The sequence below is a fragment of the Chiloscyllium plagiosum genome, chromosome 4 (genome assembly GCF_004010195.1).
Source record: "Chiloscyllium plagiosum isolate BGI_BamShark_2017 chromosome 4, ASM401019v2, whole genome shotgun sequence".
Classification (NCBI taxonomy): Eukaryota; Metazoa; Chordata; class Chondrichthyes; order Orectolobiformes; family Hemiscylliidae; genus Chiloscyllium; species Chiloscyllium plagiosum.
This window is the reverse complement of record NC_057713.1, coordinates 124,253,821-124,278,640: the sequence shown is the minus strand read 5'-3', so window position 1 is coordinate 124,278,640 and position 24,820 is coordinate 124,253,821. Positions and strand designations below refer to the sequence as shown.

The window sequence follows — 24,820 nt, the reverse complement described above, 5'->3', positions numbered from 1 at the left end:
TTATCACTTGCGAGATCCTTTATGCCTCCTCAGAGAGACACAGCAGGGGAGTAAAAGTTGGAGTAAGAATTGATAAATGAATAGAGAATAATAGTAAATAGCATTTAGCATAGTTATCTGTCCATCCTTTCATCCAAATGGCAAATGAATATAAAGAGAAAGGACAATATGAACTGACAGCAAGGATGAATTAGAAAATGGTGCATTTATTTCACTCATTTTGTTTTAAAACCTTATAAACTTAATTCACTGCTGTATTTATGCCTTAAAAACATCTGGTTTTAAATAAGCATTTTGCAGGATCAGTACTAATACTTAAAATTTAAGGTATATGTTCTTTATGAATAATAAAAGGTACTTGCTGGACTGTCCATATAAACTACATTTGGAAAGGATAATAGTGAAAGCTTTTCTAAGTATAGACGAACAAATACCAGCCTCTGTTTGAAAGGTTGTAGGAGATAACTATTGATATTATTCAGACCAAAAATATGTAAATGCAGATGTAACAAAAGAATAATTTTAAAGTGCGCATTTCATTCTGTGGCATTCACTTCCCCAGAGTGCAGTGGATGCTGAGACACTGAGTAAATTTAAGGAGGAGATAGACATGGGGTAAAGATTTATGAAGAGCAGGCAGGAAAGTGGAGCTGAGGCCAAGATGATTGTGTTAAGCGACGGAGTAGACTGGAAGGGCTGAATTGCCTCATCCTGCTCCTGGTTCTTAGGGTAAATGTTTTTATGGGATTATCTAAATTTTTGATTGGTGATGGGAGATGTGTATCCATACATATACTTTCTTGCTTTCCCATAAATAAGGCTGCAACTATAAGAAATATATAAAAAGAGTGAAGAGAATTAAGAAGGTGTTGCAAAGAATGATTTTATAAATGAACAGAAACTATTTTCCATTTTTAAGACTAAAGGAAAGCATGTTAGCTGTCAACTAATTTGCTGCCCACTGCTCTGCCAAGACAGCTCACCATAACATGCAGCAATCAGCTTGTTTGAGTTGACTACTGAGCAACTCAGCCTGTCAGAGGCCTCAGCAGTGGCATCTGACTTGCAAACGTTGCCAACCAAGCAGACACCACTAGCCTCTGGGTCCTAAAGACATAGAACACCACCTGCTCTATTAGACATCCATCGGTGAAAGGCTGGGTGCATCTCATGGAGTAGGGTCAAGGTGAGGGGGTGTCTGAAGCAAGGGGTTGAATTTTAGAGGTCACTCCCTTGCCGCATATCAATACTCTAATTGCTCTGCAGCCAGGTCGCCTTGCTTTTTCCAGGAAGGAACCCAGCTGCTTTTCTCACCCGCCATTAAGGCAGGTACTGAGTGAGGTGATGTATTGAGGCAGGTACTGAGTGAGGTGAGGTATTGAGGCAGGTTTTCAGTGAGGTGACGTATTGAGGCAGGTATGGAGTGAAGTGACGTGTTTTGGCAGGTACTCGGTGAGATGACGTATTGAGGAAAGTACTCAGTGAGGTGACTTATTGAGGCAGGTAATCAGTGGGGTGACGGATTAAGGCAGGTACCCAGTGAGATAGCGTATTGAGGCAGGTACTGCGTAAGGGGACGTATTAAGGCAGGTACTCAGTGAGGTGACGTATTGAGGCAGGTACAGAGTGAGGTGAAGTATTGAGGCAGGTACTCAGTGAGATGATGTATTGAGGCAGGTACTGAATGAGGTGACATATTGAGGCACGTACTCAGTGAGGTGGCTTATTGAGGCAGGTACTGAGTGAGGTGACATATTGAGGCAGGTACTCAGTGAGTTGACGTATTGGGGCAGGAACTGAATGAGGTGACATATTGAGGCAAGTACTCAGTGAGGAGGCGTATTGAGGCAGGTACTGAGTGAGGTGACATGTTGAGGCAGGTACTCAGTGAGTTGACGTATTGAGGCAGATACTGAATGAGGTGACATATTGAGGCAGGTACTCAGTGAGTAGGCGTATTGAGGCAAGTACTGAGTGCCGTGACATATTGAGGCAGGTACTTAGTGAGGTGACATATTGAGGCAGGTACTCAGTGTGTTGACGTATTGAGCAGGTACTGAGTGAGGTGACGTATTGAGGCAGGTACTCAGTGAGGTGACAAATTGAGGCAGGTACTCAGTGAGGTGACGTATTGAGGCAGGTACTCAGTGAGGTGACGTATTGAGACAGGTACTGAGTGAGGTGACTTATTGAGGCAGGTACTCAGTGAGGTGACGTATTGAGGCAAGTACTGAGTGAAGTGACGTATTGAGGCAAGTACTCAGTGAGGAGGCGTATTGAGGCAAGTACTGAGTGCCGTGACGTATTGAGGCATGTACTGAGTGAGGTGATGTATTGAGGCATGTACTGAGTGAGGTGACGTATTGAGGCAGGTACTCAGTGAGGTGACGTATTGAGGCAAGTACTGAGTGAAGTGACGTATTGAGGCATGTACTGAGTGAGGTGACATATTGAGGCAGGTATTGAGTGAGGTGACGTATTGAGGCCGATACTGAGTGAGGTGACGTATTGAGGCATGTACTGAGTGAGGTGACGTATTGAGGCATGTACTGAGTGAGGTGACGTATTGAGGCAGGTACTGAGTGAGGTGACGTATTGAGGCATGTACTGAGTGAGGTTTCGTATTGCGGCAGGTACTGAGTGAGGTTTCGTATTGAGGCAGGTACTCAGTTATGTATTGAGGCAGGTACTCAGTGAAGTGGCATATTGTGGCAGGTACTCAGTGAGGTGACATACTGAGGCAGGTACTTGGTGAGTTGACGTATTGGGGCAGGTACTGAATGAGGTGACATATTGAGGCAGGTACAGTGAGGTGACATATTGAGGCAGGTACTCAGTGAGGTGACGCATTGAGGCAGGTACTCGGTGAGATGACGTATTGAGGCATGTACTGAGTGAGGTGACGTATTGAGGCAGGTACTGAGTGAGGTGACGTATTGAGGCATGTACTGAGTGAGGTTTCGTATTGCGGCAGGTACTGAGTGAGGTGATGTATTGAGGCAGGTACTCAGTGAGGTGACGTATTGAGGCAGGTACTCAGTTACGTATTGAGGCAGGTACTCAGTGAAGTGGCATATTGAGGCAGGTACTCAGTGAGGTGACATACTGAGGCAGGTACTCGGTGAGGTGACGTGTTGAGGCAGGTACTGAATGAGGTGACATATTGAGGCAGGTACTGAGTGAGTTGGCGTATTGGGGCAGGTACTGAGTGAGGTGACATATTGAGGCAGGTACTCAGTGAGTTGATGTATTGAGCAGGTACTGAGTGACGTGACGTATTGAGGCCAGTACTGAGTGAGGTGACGTATTGAGGCAGGTTCTGAGTGAGGTGATGTATTGAGGCAGGTACTCAGTGAGGTGACGAATTGAGGCAGGTACTCAGTGAGGTGACGTATTGAGGCATGTACTGAGTGAGGTGACGTATTGAGGCATGTACTGAGTGAGGTGACGTATTGAGGCAGGTACTGAGTGAGGTGATGTATTGAGGCAAGTACTGAGTGAGGTGACTTATTGAGGCAGGTACTGAGTGAGTTGACGTATTGGAGCAGGTACTGAGTGAGGTGACATATAGAGGCAGGTACTCAGGCAGGTGACGTATTGAGGCAGGTACTGAGTGAGGTGACGTATTGAGGCATGTACTGAGTGAGGTGGGGTATTGAGGCAGGTACTGAGTGAGGTGACGTATTGAGGTAGGTACTGAGTGAGGGTGACGTATTGAGGCAGGTACTGAGTGAGGTGACGTTTTGAGGCAGGTACTCGGGCAGGTGACGGATTGAGGCATGTACTGAGTGAGGTGGCGTATTGAGGCAGTACTGAGTGAGGTGACGTATTGAGGCAGGTACTCAGTGAGTTGACGTATTGGGGCAGGTACTGAATGAGGTGACATATTGAGGCAGGTACTCAGTGAGGAGGCGTATTGAGGCAAGTACTGAGTGCCGTGAGCGATTGAGGCAGGTACTGAGTGAGGTGGCGTATTGAGGCAGGTACTGAGTGAGGTGATGTATTGAGGCAGGTACTGAGTGAGGTGATGTATTGAGGCAGGTACTCAGTTACATATTGAGGCAGGTACTCAGTGAAGTGGCATACTGAGGCAGGTACTTGGTGAGGTGACGTGTTGAGGCAGGTACTGAGTGAGGTGACGTATTGAGGCAGGTACTCAGTGAGGTGACGTATTGAGGCAGGTACTGAGTGAGGTGACGTATTGAGGCAGGTATTCAGTGAGGTGACATATTGAGGCAGGTACTCGGGCAGGTGACTTATTGAGGCAGGTACTGAGTGAGGTGACGTATTGAGGCAGGTACTGAATGAGGTGACGTACTGAGGCAGGTACTCAGTGAGGTGACGTATTGAAGCAGGTACTCAGTGAGGTGACGTATTGAGGCAGATACTCAGTGAGGTGCCGTATTGACGCAAGTACTGAGTGGGGTGACATATTGAGGCAGGTACTGAGTGAGGTGACTTATTGAGGCAGGTACTGAGTGAGTTGACGTATTGGAGCAGGTACTGAATGAGGTGACATATGGAGGCAGGTACTGAGTGAGTTGACGTATTGAGTCAGATACTGAATGAGGTGACATATTGAGGCAGGTACTCAGTGAGGAGGCATGTTGAGGCAAGTACTGAGTGCCGTGACCTATTGAGGCAGGTACTGAGTGAGGTGACGTATTGAGGCAGGTTCTGAGTGAGGTGATGTATTGAGGCAAGTACTGAGTGAGGTGACATATTGAGGCAGGTACTGAGTGAGGTGACGTACTGAGGCAGGTACTCAGTGAGGTGACGTATTGAGGCATGTACTGAGTGAGGTGGGGTATTGAGGCAAGTACTGAGTGAAGTGACGTATTGAGGCAGGTACTGAGTGAGGTGACGTATTGAGGCAAGTACTGAGTGAGGTGACGTATTGAGGCAAGTACTGAGTGAGGTGACTTATTGAGGCAAGTACTGAGTGAGGTGACATATTGAGGCAGGTACTCAGTGAGGAGGCATGTTGAGGCAAGTACTGAGTGCCGTGACCTATTGAGGCAGGTACTGAGTGAGGTGACGTATTGAGGCAGGTACTCAGTGAGGTGACGACTTGAGGCAGGTACTCGGTGAGATGACGTATTGAGGCAGGTACTCAGGGAGGTGACATATTGTGGCAGGTACTCAGGGAGGTGGCGTATTGAGGCAGGTACTCAGTGAAGTGGCATATTGAGGCAGGTACTCAGTGAGGTGTTGTATTGAGGCAGGTACTCAGTGAGGTGACATATTGAGGCAGGTACTCGGTGAGGTGTTGTATTGAGGCAGGTACTGAGTGAGGTGACATACTGAGGCAGGAACACAGGTAGGTGGCGTATTGAGGCAGGTACTCAGTAAGGTGACCTGTTGAGGCTGGTACTGAGTGAGGTGACATATTGAGGCGGGTATTCAGTGAGGTGACGTATTGAGGCAGGTACTCAGTGAGGTGACATATTGAGGCAGGTACTCAGGCAGGTGATGTATTGAGGCTGGTACTCAGTGAGGTGACGTATTGAGGCTGGTACTCAGTGAGGTGACGTATTGTGGCAGGTACTGAGTGAGGTGATGTATTGAGGCAAGTACTGAGGTGACATACTGAGGCAGGTCCTGAGTGAGGTGACGTATTGAGGCAGGTACTCTGGCAGCTGACATATTGAGGCGGATACTGAATGAGGTGACCTATTGAGGCAGGTACTGAGTGAGGTGATGTATTGAGGCAGGTACTGAGTGAGGTGGCGTACTGAGGCAGGTACTGAGTGAGGTGACGTATTAAGGCAGGTACTCAGGGACGTATTGAGGCATGTACTGAGTGAGGTGACGTACTGAGGCAGGTACTCAGTGAGGTGACGTACTGAAGCAGGTACTGAGTGAGGTGACGTATTGAGGCAGGAACTTATGCAGGTGACGTATTGAGGCAGATACTGAGTGAGGTGAAGTATTGAGGCAGGTACTCAGGAGGTGGCATATTGTGGCAGGTACTCAGTGAGGTGACGTATTGTAGCAGGTACTCAGTGAGGTGACGTATTGAAGCAGGTACTCAGTGAGGTGACGTATTGAGGCAGGTACTCGGGCACGTGACGGATTGAGGCATGTACTGAGTGAGGTGACGTATTGAGGCAGGTACTGAGTGAGGTGGCATATTGTGGCAGGTACTCAGTGAGTTGACGTATTGGGGCAGGTACTGAATGAGGTGACATATTGAGGCAGTTACTCAGTGGGGAGGCGTATTTAGGCAAGTACTGAGTGCCGTGAGCTATTGAGGCAGGTACTGAGTGAGTTGGCGTATTGAGGCAGGTACTGAGTGAGGTGATGTATTGAGGCAGGTACTGAGTGAGGTGACGTATTGAGGCAGGTACTCAGTTACATATTGAGGCAGGTACTCAGTGAAGTGGCATATTGTGGCAAGTACTGAGTGCCGTGACCTATTGAGGCATTTACTGAATGAGGTGACGTACTGAGGCAGGTACTCAGTGAGGTGACGTGCTGAGGCAGGTACTGAGTGAGGTGACATATTGAGGCAGATACTGAGTGAGGGTGAAGTATTGAGGCAGGGACTGAGTGAGGTGACGTATTGAGGCAGGTACTCAGTGAGGTGACATATTGAGGCAGATACTGAGTGAGGGTGAAGTATTGAGGCAGGTACTGAGTGAGGTGACATAATAAGGCAGATACTGAGTGAGGGTGACGTATTGAGGCAGGTACTGAGTGAGGTGACGTATTGAGGCAGGTACTCGGGCAGGTGACGGATTGAGGCATGTACTGAGTGCCGTGAGCTATTGAGGCAGGTACAGAGTGAGTTGGCGTATTGAGGCAGGTACTGAGTGAGGTGATATATTGAGGCAGGTACTGAGTGAGGTGACATATTGAGGCAGGTACTCAGTTACATATTGAGGCAGGTACTCAGTGAAGTGGCATATTGTGGCAGGTACTCAGTGAGGTGGCATACTGAGGCAGGTACTTGGTGAGGTGACATGTTGAGGCAGGTACTGAGTGAGGTGACGTATTGAGGCAGGTACTCAGTGAGGTGACATATTGAGGCAGGTACTCAGTGAGGTGACGTATTGAGGCAAGTACTCAGGGTGGTGACGCAGTGAGGCAGGTACTCAGTGCGGTGACGTATTGAGGCAGGTATTCAGGCAGGTACTCAGGGAGGTGGCGTATTGAGGCAGGTACTCAGTGAAGTGGCATATTGTGGCAAGTACTGAGTGCCGTGACCTATTGAGGCATTTACTGAATGAGGTGACGTACTGAGGCAGGTACTCAGTGAGGTGACGTGCTGAGGCAGGTACTGAGTGAGGTGACATATTGAGGCAGGTACTCAGTGCGGTGACGTATTGAGGCAGGTACTCAGTGAGGTGACATGTTGAGGCAGGTACTCGGGCAGGTGATGTATTGAGGCAGGTACTGAGTGAGGTGACATACTGAGGCAGGAACTCAGGTAGGTGGCGTATTGAGGCAGGTACTCAGTAAGGTGACCTGTTGAGGCAGATACTGAGTGAGATGACATATTTAGGCAGGTACTCAGTGAGGTGTTGTATTGAGGCAGATACTCAGTGAGGTGATGTATTGAGGCAGGTACTCAAGGAGGTGACGTGTTGAGGCTGGTACTGAGTGAGGTGACATATTGAGGCGGGTATTCAGTGAGGTGACGTATTGAGGCAGGTACTCAGTGAGGTGACATATTGAGGCAGGTACTCGGGTAGGTGATGTATTGAGGCTGGTACTGAGTGAGGTGACATATTGAGGCGGGTATTCAGTGAGGTGACGTATTGAGGCAGGTACTCAGTGAGGTGACGTATTGTGGCAGGTACTAAGTGAGGTGATGTATTGAGGCAAGTACTGAGGTGACATACTGAGGCAGGTACTGAGTGAGGTGACATATTGAGGCAGATGACATATTGAGGCAGGTACTGAGTGAGGTGACGTATTGAGGCAGGTACTGAGTGAGGTGACATATTGAGGCAGGTACTCTGGCAGGTGACATATTGAGGCGGATACTGAATGAGGTGACCTATTGAGGCAAGTACTGAGTGAGGTGATGTATTGAGGCTGGTACTGAATGTGGTGACATATTGAGGCAAGTACTGAGTGAGTTGACGTATTGAGGCCGATACTCAGTGAGGTGGTGTATTGAGGCAGGTACTGAGTGAGGTGACGTATTGTGGCACGTACTCAGTGAGATAACGTATTGAGGCAGATACGTGGATAGGGGACGTATTGAGGCAGGTACTGAGTGAGGAGGCGTATTGAGGAAGGTACTGAGTGAGGTGGCATATTGAGGCCGGTACTGAGTGAGGTGATGTATTGAGACAGGTTCTCAAGGAGGTGACGAATTGAGGCAGGTACTCGGGCAAGTGACGTATTGAGGCAGGTACTCAGGCAGGTGACGTATTGAGGCAGGTACTGAGTGTCGTGATGTATTGAGGTAGGTACTTAAGCCGGTGACGTATTGAGGCAGAAATTGCGTGAGGTGAAGTATTGAGGCAGGTACTCAGGAGGTGATGTATTGAGACAGGTACTCGGGCAGGTGATGTATTGAAGCAGGTACTGAGTGAGTTGACATATTGAGGCATGTACTGAGTGAGGTGGCGTATTGAGGCAGGTACTGAGTGAGGTGGCGTATTGAGGCAGGTACTCAGTGAGGTGGCGTACTGAGGCAGGTACTGAGTGAGGTGACGTACTGAGGCAGGTACTGAGTGAGGTGACGTACTGAGGCAGGTACTGAGTGAGGTGACGTATTGAGGCAGGTACTGAGTGAGGTGATGTATTGCGGCAGGTATTCAGTGAGGTAACGTATTGAGGCAAGTACTCAGGGAGGTGACGTATTGAGGAGAAAGTGAGGACTGCAGATGCTGGAGATCAGAGCTGAAAATGGTGACGTATTGAGGCAGGTACTCAGGGACCTATTGAGGCACGTATTGAGTGAGGTGCCGTATTGAGGTAGGTACTGAATGAGGTGATGTATTGCGGCAGGTATTCAGTGAGGTAACGTATTGAGGCTGATACTCGGGCAGGTGACTTATTGAGGCAGGTACTGAGTGAGGTGACGTATTGAGGCAGGTACTGAGTGAGGTGACGTATGGAGGCAGGTACTGAGTGAGGTGACATATTGAGGCAGGTACTGAGTGAGGTGACATATTGAGGCAGGTACTTGGTGAGATGATGTATTGAAGCAGGTACTCAGGGAGGTGACATATTGAGGCAGGTACTCAGTGAAGTGGCGTATTGAGGCAAGTACTCAGTGAGGTGACGTATTGAGGCAGGTACTCAGTTACGTATTGAGGCAGGTACTCAGTGAATTGGCGTATTGAGGCAAGTACTCAGTGAGGTGACGTATTGAGGCAAGTACTCAGGGAGGTGACGTATTGAGGCAGGTACTCCATAAGGTGACGTATTGCGGCAGGTATTGAGTGAGGTTACGTACTTAGGCAGGTACTCGGGCAGGTGACGTATTGAGGCGGGTATTCAGTGAGGTGACGGGTTGAGGCAGGTACTGAGTGATGTGACATGTTCAGGCTGTTACTGAGTGAGGTGACGTATTGAGGCAGGTACTCAGTGAGGTGATGTATTGAGGCAGGTACTCAAGGAGGTGACATGTTGAGGCAGGTACTGAGTGAGGTGACGTGTTGAGACTGGTACTGAGTGAGGTGATGTATTGAGGCAGGTACTTAGGCAGGTGACGTATTGAGGCAGATACTGAGTGAGGTGAAGTATTGAGGCAAGTACTCGGGCAGGTGACGTGTTGAGGCAGGTACTAAGTGAGGTGATGTATTGAGGCGTGTATTCAGTGAGGTGATGTATTAAGGCAGGTACTGAGTGAGGTGACGGATTGAGGCAGATACTGAGTGAGGTGACGTATTGTGGCAGGTACTGAGTGAGGTGGCGTATTGAGCAGGTACTCGGGCAGGTGACATACTGATGCAAGTACTGAGTGAGGTGACGTATTGAGGCAGGTGACGTATTGAGGCAGGTACTGAGTGAGGTGACATATTGAGCGGGATACTGAGTGAGGTGACGCATTGAGGTAGGTACTGATTGAGGTGGCGTATTGAGGCTGGTAGTGAATGAGGTGACATATTGAGGCAGGTACTGAGTGAGGTGACGTATTGAGGAATTTACTGAGTGAGGTGACGTATTGTGGCATGTACTCAGTGAGATAACGTATTGAGGCAGGTACTTGGGCTGGTGACGTATTGAGGCAGGTACTGAGTGAGATGACGTATTGAGGCAGGTACTCAAAGGGGTGGCGCATTGAGGCAGGTACTGAGTGAGGTGACGTATTGAGGCAGGTACTGAGTGAGGTGACGTCTTGAGGCAGGTACTCAGTGAGGTGGCGTATTGAGGCAGGTACTCAGTGAGATGGCATATTGAGGCAGGTACTGAGTGAGGTGGCGATATTGAGGCAGGTACTCAGTGAGGTGACGTATTGAGGAAGGTACTGAGTGAGGTGACGTCTTGAGGTAGGTACTCGGAGGTGACGTATTGAGGCAGGTATTGTATGAGGTGATGTATTGAGGCAGGTATTGAGTGAGGTGACGTATTGAGGCAGGTACTGAGTAAGGTGACGTATTGAGGCAGGTACTGAGTGAGGTGACATATTGAGGCAGGTGCTCTGGGAGGTGACGTATTGAGGCAGGTACTGAGTGGGGAGGCGTATTGAGGCAGGTACTGCGTGAGGTGACATATTGAGGCGGGTTCTCTGGGAGGTGACGTATTGAGGCAGGTACTTGTCATGTTTAGAAAATTCCCAAAGGGCCTGCTCACCAACGCTTAATTTGCAAGGTAGCATGTATCACACAAGTATGACGTATTGAGGCAGGTACTGAGTGGGGAGGCATATTGAGGCAGGTACTGTGTGAGGTGACATATTGAGGCGGGTTCTCTGGGAGGTGACGTATTGAGGCAGGTACTTGTCATGTTTAGAAAATTCCCAAAGGGCCTGCTCACCAACGCTTAATTTGCAAGGTAGCATGTATCACACAAGTATTTCCCCTCCTCTCCAGTGTGGATAAAATCTCTTTGGTATGAGATGATAAAACAACTGTCAAAACGGTGAATATAATAATGGTGGGATTAAATGGTAGAAGCTTTAGAGGTAGAAATTGAAAACTGCTGAAGATATAGTCACATATTGTCTCAATGTGAAAAGACGGAGAAGTCTTCAATCTTTCTCAAAGACAAAATGGACAGACCAGATATTGCCAAAGATGGCATTAGGATTGTCTGTACAAAATAGCCAGTTAGATACTAATACTTCAAATTTGAAGCAGCCATTAAGTTTGTTTTTTGCTAAATTTAACAAACCTGGTAAACTGATTACCAACAATGGTGTAGGTAAGGATCTGGGATTTATTAAAATGGTGTAGTAACTTTAGGAATATTGTATAAGTAATCTACAATAATAAGTACATAAATTAAAATTCAAAGATATGATGTTTCAGTGTTACAAGCCTTTGGAGCTTCAGGTGTGTAAGAAGGATTGATTGGTGAAAAGAGATCTAGAAACCAAAACTATACCATAATTATGGTCTTCCTTTTCACCAAATTGTGACTGCTCCTTCATTACCTGTTATTGTAAGGGGATTAAAGCAGAGGACAGAGAGAACTTAGTCTAAGTTCTCTGATCAAAGTGATCATTATTCATTTTTTTTAAATTCCTTTGTTGGATGTGGGTGTCACTGGCTGGTTAAGACTAAAATTGGGCCCTTGAAGACAGAAACAGGGGAATATATTACAGGGAACAAAGAAATGGCAGAAGAATTGAATTGGTTCTTCAGATCTGTGTTCACTGGGGAAGACACAAGCAATCTCCCAGAGGTAACAGTGGCTGAAGGACCTGAACTTAAGGGAATTTATATTTGCCAGGAATTGGTGTTGGAGAGACTGTTAGGTCTGAAGGTTGATAAGTCCCCGGGGCCGGATGGTCGACATCCCAGTTGGTTGGCTGATAGGAAACAAAGAGTAGTGATAAACGGCTCCATTTCGGAATGCAAGCAGTGACCAGTGGGGTACCGCAGGGATCAGTACTGGGACCGCAGCTTTTTACAATATATGTTAATGATATAGAAGATGGTATTGGTAATAACATTAGCAAATTTGCTGATGATACTAAGCTGGTGGCAGGGTGAAATATGAGGAGGATGTTAGGAGATTACAGGGTGACCTGGACAGGTTAGGTGAGTGGACAGATGCATGGCAGATGCAGTTTAATGTGGCTAAATGTCAAAGATATTCTTCTTCAGCTGTAGAGGGCCCTGGTGAGACTGCACGTGGAATATTGTGTGCAGGGAAGACATTCTGGCTATTGAGGGAGTGCAGCGTAGGTTCATGAGGTCAATTCCTGGAATGGCGGGACTATCTTATGTTGAAAGATTGGAGCGACTGGGCTTGTATACCCTTGAGTTGAGAAGGCTGAGAGGGGATCTGATTGAGACGTATAAGATTATTAAAGGATTGGACACTCTGGAGGCAGGAAACATGTTTCCGCTGAAGGATGAGTCCCGAACCAGAGGACACAGCTTAAAAATAAGGGGTAAGCCATTTAGGACAGAGATGAGAAAAAACTTCTTCATCCAGAGAGTCGTGTGTGTGTGGAATGCTCTGCCCCGGAAGGCAGTGGAGGCCCAGTCTCTGGATTCATTTAAAAAAGAGTTTGATAGAGCTCTCATGGATAGTGGAATCAAGAGTTATGGAAATAAGGCAGGAACAGGATACTGATTGAGGATGATCAGCCATGATCATAATGAATGGTGGTGCAGGCTCGAAGGGCAGAATGGCCTACTCCTGCACCTATTGTCTATTGTCTATTTATTGCCCATCCCCAATTGCCTTGAGAAGGTGGTGGTAAGCTGCCTTCTTGAACCACTTCAGTCCTTGTGTGTCACTGAGTTTAGGCAGGCAATGTAATCATTAAAGGCAGATTCTAATCCTTTCTTCATCTTATATCTTTGACTGTACATACATAAAATAAAAGTGAAATCATGTGGTTGATAGTAATCTGAAATAAACACAAAGTGTTGGACATCAGCAGGTCTGGCTGCAGCTGTGAAAAGAGAAACCAAGTTATCATAGTGAATTGAACATGCCTCCTATTGGATTTGAAACTTTAAATCTATCTGTTTCTACAGATGCCTCCACAGGTTTTTAAGACGGACAGTCACCGTCCAGAGGTGAAGGCCTGATGGATTTTTCCCTCCTTATCCCATTTCAGCTGCACTGTCATCCCATTAGAAATGAATAAACTCAGTGCGGAAACTTGTATGAACCAGGGAGCTTTCTGGTCTGGATGTCTTAACCATTTCCTGGTTAATCCGTTCAACCGTCAGAAATATTTGGAAACATATAAGGAAAATCAAAATGTAATGAGAACTGGGAAGCATCCTGAAGCTGATCAAAAACCTAGTCAAGTTAAAAAAAGAAAGAGTAACAGAAATGCAGAGCGTTAATTGTAACATGCAGACATTCTTTGTTAGCAAAATAAGCAGCAGAGTATGAACAAAGACCCACAGAGAAGCTTAAAGAATAGTATGACAATTTTTTGGAAGGTCAAGACAATATGATGTGCTCAGATGAAAAAAAGACCAGCCTTTTTCTAAAATACCAATTCTGTCATCTTCCTAGCACAACATTAATTTTAAATGGGTCTTAGCTACATCAGTCTTTCCTCACAAATCACTGATGCTGTTGATTATTATTATCGATAGAAAGGAACACTTTCCGGCAGCTGTTATAAATTGTTGCTGGTTTCAATGTACTTTTGCATTGATGATCAGATAGAGATGAAAATCATAGATGCAGCAAGTATTTATGTTTTATAAGCCAGACCATATGTAAGAGGTCATTAATGTATCCGTTAGAAAATCTCAATACTGTATAGGTGGAGTCTGGATGTGAAATATTTATCTTGAGCTCGGACATATTAACACAACAGTGGAACGTTAAGTGTTTCCCTCCGTGTCTGTTTGGGGTCAAAAAGTGTGGCACTGGAAAAGCACAGATGGTCAGACAGCATTGAGGAGCAGGAGAGTCAACATTTTGGGCATAAGCCCTTCATCAGGAATCGGGCATCCTGCAAAGTATAGTCTGCATCATTGTAAAGCAGCATCCTACTAGTTGATGAAGAAAGAATATAAACGAACAAAAGGTTCAAGATTCAGTTCTCAGTCCATGCTATTTTTGCTGGGGCCAACAGTAGGGATAATATAATTAGCCTTTGCTAACTTTTAAGACCTCAGAGCTTGTTTCATACACATTGAAAGACATGTTGTAAATCTGTATCTGAGATTGAGTATTGAAGTGAGATAATCTGTTGAAATGTACATTCAAGATGCATACATGAAGTATGACTACTTGACAAAATGCTTGGTACACATGTCCTGTCAATATCCCTCATTATGTAGTTCTCACTTGAAATTGACCACTTTAGTGTGACAAGTGTCCATGAAATCATACCTGAAAAAAGCCAATCCCATCAATAACCTTAACCTATCTGCTATTGTAGAAATCTAAGTTACACAATCTGAATCTGAATGGAATGATCCAATTTGCACTCTCACTAGTTCTTCATATAACCAGCAGATTCCAACACAAACCATTCAATGTAATGTGACACGCTGTTGGCAGTAAATGAAATTTAAGGCCTAAGCTTGGCTCAAAGATTCATATGTCAGAAATAGCTTTCAATTCATTGGGCGCTGGTAAAACAGTGAGCAGCTTCTTTTGGGGTGAACTTTGCAGGCACTGGTATTCTGGTGAATCAAGTAACAAGAACTAGTTAGAAACTTCATTAAATTGTCAGGAAGGCAGAAGGTTCAAGTGAATCAAAATTTAGAAAGTTAAAAGAAAGGACAATGCTGCAGGGTAGCAATAACAGTTACAATAAGGAAATTAGAATGAGACTAAAATAGCAACTAATAACAATAGACAGTAAAGAGCATCAACTGTATAAAGAGGAAGAGTAGCTAAAGTAAAGGTTGTTTTCTTTGAGAATTAATAATGGGAAATGAGGAAATGGCAAAACGTTTGAGAATTCTTTATCGGGCTGAAGAGGAATAGGCACTAAAAGCATCCCCAGAATAGTAAACAAAAATCGAGGGAGAAAAAGGAGGAAACAATGTAAAACAATAGCCATCGCTCAAGACAAAAAGGACCAGGAAAATTAATAGGACTAAATGCTGACCATCCCCCCCTGAACATGATAGACTTCATCCTAGGGCTTTAACAGAGTGTCTAGAGAGATAGTTGGTACATTGATTAAAATGTTTCAAAAATTCTTAGATCCTGGAAATATCGCAGCAGATTGGAAATCTACAAAAGAAGGAGACAGAAAGCGGGAGATTATAAGCCTGTTTATCCAAACATCTATCACTGGGGAAAATGTTGGAATCTGTTATTAAGAAAATATTAGCAGGACATTTAGGGAATCATAATACATTCAGGCACAGTAAACATGCGTGGAATGAGCTGCCAGAGAAAGTGGTGGAGGCTGGTACAATTGCAACATTTAAGAGGCATTTGGATGGGTATATGAATAGGAAGGGTTTGGAGGGATATGGGCTGGGTACTGGCAGATGGGACTAGATTGGGTTGGGATAGCTGGTCGGTATGGACGGGTTGGACCGAAGGGTGTGTTTCCATGCTGTACATCTCTATGACTCTATGAAACTGAAAGCACGGCTGAAGTACTGGTGTGTGGGTTCCTGGGCGCTGGCACCAATACTGGGGAAATTTAGATCAGTAATGATAACACAGTATATACCTGAACCATACTGCGACTGGTGTTCTTGTGAACTGCATAAATAGGGATGTAGAGTGGGTTTTAACTAAACAGAGGGAGCAAAGGCCCAAATTTGTGAAGTTGTGAATAAAAGTTGGAAAAATGCAACAGAGAAATAAATGAATGTGGTAAATGATAGACAGGAAGGGACCGAGAATGCATATCTAAAAGCAACTCAGCAGACAAGACTAGCGGTTAAACATAATTAAAGATAAAACTTGAGGCATTGCATTTGAATGTAATGTAGCATTGAATCAAACCAGATGAACTAATAGTATAAATTGAGATAAATAAGTATGATCGAGCAGCCATTACTGAGACCATGGCTGCAGGATGACCTGGATTGGGATCTGAATATTGAAGGATATGTAATAGTTAGGGAGAACAGGAAGTTGGGAAAGGGCAGGAGTGGCTCTGTTAATTAACGATAATATTAGCACAATAGAGAGGGATGATCAAAATTCAGGAAACCAGGATGTAGAAGCAATCTGGGTAGAGATGAGGAATGATAAAAGCATGAGGTCACTTAACCCCAACAGTAACCACAGGATATCGTGGAAGAAATAATGAGAGCTTGTTAAAAGGATACTAGAATTATTATGGAAAAAATCAGATGGGAAACTGTAATCTATGGCACCAACCAGCGAGGAGGCTATACTGGGCTTGATTTGGACCAGAGATAGGATTAATCACTATCCTTATCATGAAAACATCCTTGAACAACAGGAAGCATAATATGATTAAATTTTACAAGTAGTTTAAGGGAGAGAAATGTGAGTCCAAGGCTACTATTCTGAATTTAAACAAAGGCAGTTTTGAGGGCATGAAGCAGAGCTAAGGAGAGGGAACTAGCAATTTAGGTTAAGGGGATAGAACCAGAGAGATGCAGTGGCAACCAATTAAGGGAATATAATAAATAAGAAGAATTCTAAGGGATAGATCCACCATCTAGAGTTTTTTTTTAAAAAGTTCAAGATAGTGAATTGAAGAAGAGATGTATAATTGTGCAAAGATCGAATATTTAAAAAAGCAAAGAATTATGAAAGATTAATAAGGGAAAATTTAACATGAGATAAAGTTAACCAAAAATATAAAAGTTTCTTCAGATATTTTGAAACAAAAAGTTAAGAAAGTAATCAGTGGTTCTGTAGAAAATGGAATAAAGAGGTGGCAGACAAAATTGAACAGATTTTTTCTGTCCATCTTCATCAGAAAATATGCAAGTAGCATCCTGGAATAGCTTAAAATAAGAGTTGAAAGGGAGGATAAATCTCAAGAAAACTGAAATGACCTGTTAACTGTTACTGAATAAATTGTTGGAACTGAGAGTTGACAAGTTTCCATGTCGTGATGGATTTCATCCTAGGGTCTTAAAAGAGGTAGATAATGAAATAGTTAGCGTTAGTTTTAATTTTCCAAAACTCATTAGATTGAAGAATGGTTCCTTTAGATTGGAAAATGACTAATGTAACTCCTTTAAAGGGAAGGAGGCAGAGAGCAGAAAATTATCAGCAAGTTAGTTTAGCGCTGTTATAGGAAAAATGTTAGGAACTATTATTGCAGATATTACAACAAGAAGAATTGTTACAGATGTTACATATACAGATGTTATAACCAACATGGTTTATCGTAGGGAAATAACGTTTATCAAATTTAGTGGAGCTCTTTGAAGAATTAACTCATGCCGTTGATAAAGCAAAACCAATAGTTGTATTGCACTTGAATCTGCAGAAGGCATTTAATAAGTTGCCATGCCAATGTTTACTGTGGTACACAGAAGCTCATGGTCTAGGGAGTAACATATTGGCATGGATGGAAGATTGGCTGGCTAATAGGAAGCAGAATAAAGGGGTCTTCAGAGCTGGGAGGCTGTGTTGTGCCATAGAAATCAATGCTGGAGCCTCACACACTTTGTACAATTTATGTAAATGATTTGGATGAAGAAGGGACTGAAGCTAAATTTGCTGAAGACACAAAGACAGGTAGGAGAATGAGCTGTGAAGACATAGACAGCTAGTAAAAGGATACAAAGACCTTGGTATCCTCAGAGACTAGTCTCTGAAAATAAGTATGCAGTGCAGAAGGCAGATGGTGTATTGGCCTTCAAAGCAAGATGATTCGAGTACAGTAACAGAGATATTTTCTGCAATTAAACAGGACATTGGTAAACCGCATCTGGAGTATTGTGTGCAGTTCTGCTAACCTTATCTGAGGAAGGCTAATGAGGCAGTGTAAAGAAGGTTTGCCAGTCTGATTCCTGGGATGGCATGATTGATGTATAGGGAGAGACTGGATCAGTTATAACTATATTCCTTTGAGTTTAAAGGAATGAGAAAGATATACACTGTAACAGAATTAGACAGGATTGATGTAGGACTGGGGAGTCCAAAACAAGGAGTCATTGTCTAAGGAGAAGGGATAGATCTTTTAGGACAGAGATAAGGAGAAACTTTTTCACCTAGAGAGCATTGATACTGTTGAATTCTCAGCCACAGACAGTGGTTAAGGCCAAAACATTGAATGTTTTCAAGAAGGAGAAGGGCTAAAGGGAACAAAGAGATTAGGATAAATAGGAATGGGGTACTCCGTTGGATGATCAGCCATGATCATTTGAATGAATAGGCATGATGGTCAAATAGCCTAACCCTGTTCCTATAGTCAATGTTTATACAGAGAGAGATCTATAAATTGTGAGAAAATGTGAAATTTTCAGAACAAAAAGCATATTCCTTAAATGCAGGTTGCAGACCTTTGAGGTACAGAGAGATCTAGGTGTCCTAGTACGTGAACTGCGGAAGACGTAAATGCAGGTACAGGACATAATCAGGAAAGCTAGTAGAATGTCCTATCTTATTGCCAGAGAAATTGAATGCAAGAGTAGGGAGGCTGTGTTTCAGTTATACAGGGCATTGGTGAGACCACATCTGGCGTACTGTGTATAGTACTCTTAAACTTACGGAAGAATGTTAATGTGTTTCAGCAGTTCAAAACAGATTTACGAGATTAATGCCTAGAATGAGTGGGTTGCATTATAATTTCTAGACAGGCTAGACGTATATCCTCTGCAATTCAGAAGAGTCAGGGGTGACTTAATCGAAACATAAAGGATCCTGAGGAGATTTGATCAGGTGGATGTAGAACAGATATTTCCCATTTGGATGAATTTAGAACTAGGGGTAATAGTTTAAAAATAAGGGTTGCACTTTTCAGGCAACCATTTGTTCTTTGAGGATTGTGAGTCTTTGAAATTTCCTTCCTCAAAAGGCAGTGGATGCAGAATATTTGAATATTTTTAATGCAGAGGCAGATAGATTTTTGATTACCAAGGGGACGAAAGATTATTAGGTTATGCAGGAATATATAAAGTTGAGGTTAAATTCAGATCAGTCACAATCTTATTAAATAGCAGAGCAGGTTTGAATGACTGAGTAGCCTACTCTTCTTCCTTGTTGCTATGTTCATAAGTCATGTTTGAGAAGTTTATTAGAGTTAATTCAGGATGTAACAAAGAGTAGATACGGAGAAACCAAAGGATGCATTGTATTTGGATTTCCAAAAGGCATTCATTAAGATACACAATGTAATCAGAGTTCCTACTTTTATACTCCATTGCCCCTTGCAATAGAAACCAACATTCCATTTGCCTTCCCAATTACTACTGTACCTGCATGCTGACTTTTCGTGTTTTGTGTGGAGACCTAGATTCCTCTGAAATACAGACAAAAATGTATGAAGTAAGGTGACAAAGAAAGTGAAGAACATTTCTAAAATGCCATGATTGTCACAAGTGTACAGAACTAGATAATTCTCTCAAGCAGTTTGTATAGAAATAGTGGAAGCTTCAAACAATGAACCAAAACATGCTGCATTCCAAGAGCGAAACATGAGATGACTGCAAAGCCATTTCAAAGAGAGAGCCATCACTTCAGAATCACAATAACTGGTAAGTGGGATTTTTTTATAACAGTTTTCACATGCAGTACAAATACTGTTCATAATATTTAACTTGTTATTCGCAATGTGTAAAATAATCACTAACAATAAAGATACCGTGTCTACATTTCTTTAAAACAACACTGGTAATCCATAAATTTTGTATCTCACTTTTTAAGTGTTCTGCACTTCAAACTTTGATATTCTGAAATTTCATTCATGGAAAACCGTTCGTGTCCACAGGTAGATTTCATTCGAAGCTCCACCATGTGCATCTACAAGGCAACAAATGTCTCACAAAAAGAGTGCTCGGGCACAAGAAGTCATCAAAGCAGTGGGCAAGAAGGAGCCAATGAGTACATGTCACTTGAAGAAGAGATTCTTTCTATACAACCTTTCTGAACAGCATTACCCTTCAACTGTCACCCCCATCCTGCGCTGGGTCTTCTCTGTTATACTGTCAGCTGGAGTGTCTGCACACCAAGCCACAGGATAAATCAGCCATAAAAGATAGATAGCAGTCTTTCCATGTCACCATCATTCCAGGGCATTTTGAAGAAGGGCACATACCTGCTACATTGACCTTATCTGAATCAGTTTCAGGAATCATAATACCTACTATGATAATAATATTACACGTCTTGGCCTAGACAGAAACAAAGAAGTCTAGTAAATATGATTATGATTAGATTCCCTACAGTATGGAAACAGGCCCTTCGGCCCACCAAGTTCACACCAACCCTCCGAAGAGCAGCCCACCCAGCTCTGTTTCCCTCTGACTAATGCATCTAGCATCATGGCCAATTTACCTGCCCTGCACATCTTTGGACTGTGGGACGAAACCGGAGCTCTCTGAGGAAACCCATGCAGAGAAGGGGAGAATGTGCAAACTCCACACAGTTGCCTGAGGCTGGAATTGAACCTGGGACCCTGGTGCTATGAGGCAGCAGTGCTAACCACTGAGCCACCATGCCACCCAGCGTTAAAAGAAGTAACTGTCTACTATGTTGATTTAAGATATTGGCAATTCCAGACCTTCACTCTGTGCAGACTTCTCTGTTTAGGTTCTGGAATGAAGATTCCGTTTTTTGTGGCTGATGTGATTTACTCCCTATCCAAAGTACCACCAAGTGTTCGGCCCTTACAAACATATAAACCAAAGATACCATATAAGGCAATACTTGCTTACCTGAATTATGTTTCCTTTTCCTGAAATAAAAACCTTAGTTTCTCACTTATTAAAAAGTATTGTATTTATCTCACTCCTTTCATAATCCTAGACACCCAAATGTACTTTAGAGTACTGCAGTGTGGTCAGTGTTCTAATCTAGGAAATGCAGCAGCTAATGTGTGCTCAGCAATGTTCTGCAAACAACACTGCAAACTGTGATTTTGATTGAGAAATAAATATGGATGGGTACGGAGGGATAAAGAACCTCCTCCCCACCACCATCATTATTCTTCAAGATACTGTATGGAATCTTTGTTTACCACTTAGTATCTTAGTTCACTGCATTATTGAAAGATTGGCATCTTTGTTGCTCTACTCCAGGACTGCTTTGTAGCATCAACCTAAATAGTTGGGCTCAAGGTTCTCGAGAGGAACTTGAACCACACTCTCCAGGCTCAGGCAAGAGCACTACAAAATGAGTGACAATTTAAAATCCTTGTTCCTGTGCCTGCCTTACTTTCTCTCATGTCAAACTTATATCAATAGTGGATCCTTCAGCAGGACAAATGCCTGTTCTTCTGGCTCTACCAATTTCTGTAATTAATTGCATATAACACACTTCTATTCTTTCAATCTTACTGTTACTAATTCTTGCCTTATCAGTTGAATCCAGAAAATACATAAAAGCAACCCAAGAGTGCAGTTTGTTCAAATTTAAACCAATGTGTACTTGTTTATGTTCTCTCTATATAGTCAGAATGGTGCACACACTTTAATTGGCACTTCATGGAAAACAATTCAAAGTGCATTGAATAATTGTGCCTTTAGATGAAGGTGCAAGTTAGATGATATTGATTCAGTCTCTGTTAGTTAAACCAATCCAAATTAAAATGAGGAGAGATTATAATGGGCAGCTGGATTCATATCATATATATTACACTATCATCCAAAGTCTGAATTACCTTCATCTTTAATCACAAGTGCAGATAAATTCAATTTTCATGATTTACAGCTTCACCTAAAAACACTACTTACTATTTGGAATTTACAACATTTTATTGGCTTTGAAATTATGTATGAAACTTTGTGGAAAAATGTTGAACACATTTGTATAGAAAGTCTTTTGTTGATTTTATACAGTTGATGCCTGATAACTTACCTCAGAATTAATAAGTTTAAATTAATTGAACACTTTATGTATGCTTGATAAAAATAACATCTGATGAGCTCAGTTAGCCAAATGCCTGGAGTGGTGTGTAAAAGAGAATGTAAACAGTGAGAGTTCAATCCCAACGGGAGCTGCAATAATTCTTGGGATCTGTATCCTTGTCTTTTCCAATAGTGATGTCATTGCATAACCCATGATTAGCAACACTTGAACAAAGAGGATCCTACACAAAACGTAAATAAAAGAAGCAACAAATTGTTACAGCTTTACAAAAGTAAATACTTTAAGCATGATTGAGATATTTTTGTTGGATATTATTCAGTACTGTTGCATTCATCTTGCGATTAAATTACTGATACTTAATTATACAATTCTGAGGTTTATAAAATTAAGTTTTGGAGCTGTCTGTAATTTATGTGACCTATTTTGAGGTTTTGACAGCCAAACTACAAACAGATTTGTAAGAACCTAGAACAAAGCTGAAAGACTTATCTCGCTTACACTGGAGGGAGGATATCCAGTAATGTTGTCACTATACCCACAATCCTATCATAGCTGTCCAATTTTATAACATATCCTCAGTTGCCCTGAGAAGCTGGCAGGCTATTTCCATGAATTGCTGTTGTCTTTCTGCTCATGAGGTCTCACAGCAGTGATACTGATCCAACAATGATGAAGGAATGGCACTAGAGGTCTAAGTCAGGATGGTAGGTGATTTGGACATGATTCTAAAAATAATGGTATCCATGTAACAGTGCTACAGTTACATGGTAAAAATTACTTAAGATGACAGTGCTTTAGTGAGTAGATTTTAAATATTATACTCACAGTATACTATTTATGGAGATAAACCAATGAAAGCAAACATGCAGATGCATTGAGCAATTGAGAGGGCAAATGGTACGTTGCCCTTCATTGCAAGAGTATCTGTGCTGAGGAGGAGGAATATTTACAGGTAAGAGCATAACTTGAGTATTTCATGCTATTTGATCTCCCATCTGATAGAAGACTTACTTGCCATAGAGAAATATTGCAGAGATTCATGAAGCTGATGCCAGGGACGGCAGCACTGTTTTAAGAGGAAAGGTTGGTTAGATTGGGCTTTGGAATTTGGAAAAATGAGAGGTAATCTGATTGAAACACAAACTTCTAACAGAGTTGGATAGACTACATACATGGAGGAAGTTTCCCCTGGTTGGGGGGTCTAGAAACAGGTGTTTCACACTCATAATACAGGAAGGCTATTTGGTACTGAGATGAGGAAACCTTTCACTCAGAGGGTGGTCATCCTGTGGAATTTGTGACCACAGAAAGCTGTGGAGGCTGAGTCGCTGAGTATAATCAAGAAAGAAATTGCTAATTGTTTTTTTAGGCATCGAAGGCATCAAAGGGTATGGAGGGAAAGCAGAAATATAGCATTGAGATCGAGCGTCAGCCATGATCACATTGAATGGTGAGGCAGGCTCAAAGGACTGAATGACCAATCCTAGTTTCTAAGACAGTGTCCACTGATCTTGACACAGTGATCAAGCAAAGTCTTCTGTTCTAGATCACATCAAAATTCTTGACTATTCTTGCAACTGCACCCATCCAGTAGAACAGCAAGTTCATGGCTGAGCTAGCGAAGGTAGAAAGTTTGTCCCATTATGTTATAATTTAAGTGGTAGATTCTTTCTGACACGATCTCAGTTAGAGCCAGAAAAAAAATGTATTGAATGATTGATTTTAAAATAAATTTCATTTGTAATTGACTTTTTTTTTCTCCAGTGCAGGGGAAATGATTAATGAAATAGTTATTTCATGTCTGTTGTTGTCTTTCAGCTTTACCATCGCCTGGTGCAGGCATGCTTGGGTTTCCTTCTCCAGCTACTGTGTCCCCTGCCCTCTCACTCAGCAATGTTCCTACCAAACCTTTGCTGCAGTCTCCCCCACCGTCATCATCAGTTCCTTTGGTTGGACAGCAGGCAGAGCAACAGAACAAGGATTCAGAAAAAAGTGGCAAGTCAGACAAGGCCAAGGTTAAACCCAAAGACAAGGATTCGGAGAAGGACAAAGATGAAATTGTACCCAATAAAAAGGAGGAAAAGGAATCGTCAATCATAACAAACCAAAATGGAGGTGGGAAATCAGTGGATCCTGCTCAGCTGCAGGCACTTCAGACAGCAATGACTGGTGATTCCAGTTCTTTTCTGGGTGGACAATTCTTGCCATACTTCATTCCTGGATTTGCATCCTATTTCACTCCTCAGCTTCCTGGAGCAGTGCAAGGAGGGTATATTCCACCATTGTGTGGAATGGAGAACCTGTTTCCCTATGGCCCTGTCGTACCCCAAGCTATCACTGGTCTTTCTCCGGGCACGCTATTGCAACAGTATCAGCAGTACCAACAAAGCCTCCAGGATTCATTGCAAAGGCAGCAGCAGCAGCAGCAACAGCAGCAGCAGCAACAACAGAAACAAAGTCAAGCGGACTCGTCTATTTGTCAAAACGAACAGAAAAAATCAAACAAATCAGTAGAAAAAGTGGAAGAGACAAATTCTGCTGCAGAAAGCACAAAAGTGGACCCAGAAAAGGAAAACAAAAGCATGGACCTTCTCGACACTTACATTGTTCCATCTATCAAGTATGAGTATATATGCAGGAAGTGCCAGATGATCTTTACTGATGAAGATGCAGCAGTAAATCATCAAAAATCCCTCTGTTACTTTGGTCAGCCTTTGATTGAACCACAGGAGACAGTGCTTCGCATTCCAGTCAGCAAGTATCAGTGTGTAGCCTG

At 43.2% G+C, this 24,820-nt stretch overlaps 1 protein-coding gene across 5 annotated transcripts in view; it reads left to right on the top strand.

Annotated features, from left to right (window-relative positions):
- Window positions 1–24,820, top strand: part of zfhx4 (zinc finger homeobox 4) — a 306,583-nt gene that overhangs the window by 278,622 nt on the left and 3,141 nt on the right. For all 5 annotated transcript variants that reach the window (XM_043689133.1, XM_043689135.1, XM_043689131.1 and 2 more), the window contains exon 10: window positions 23,863–24,820. This exon is cut by the window's right edge and continues 3,141 nt beyond it. In XM_043689133.1, the coding sequence (XP_043545068.1) occupies window positions 23,863–24,820 (958 nt within the window). The remainder of the gene's footprint in view (window positions 1–23,862) is intronic.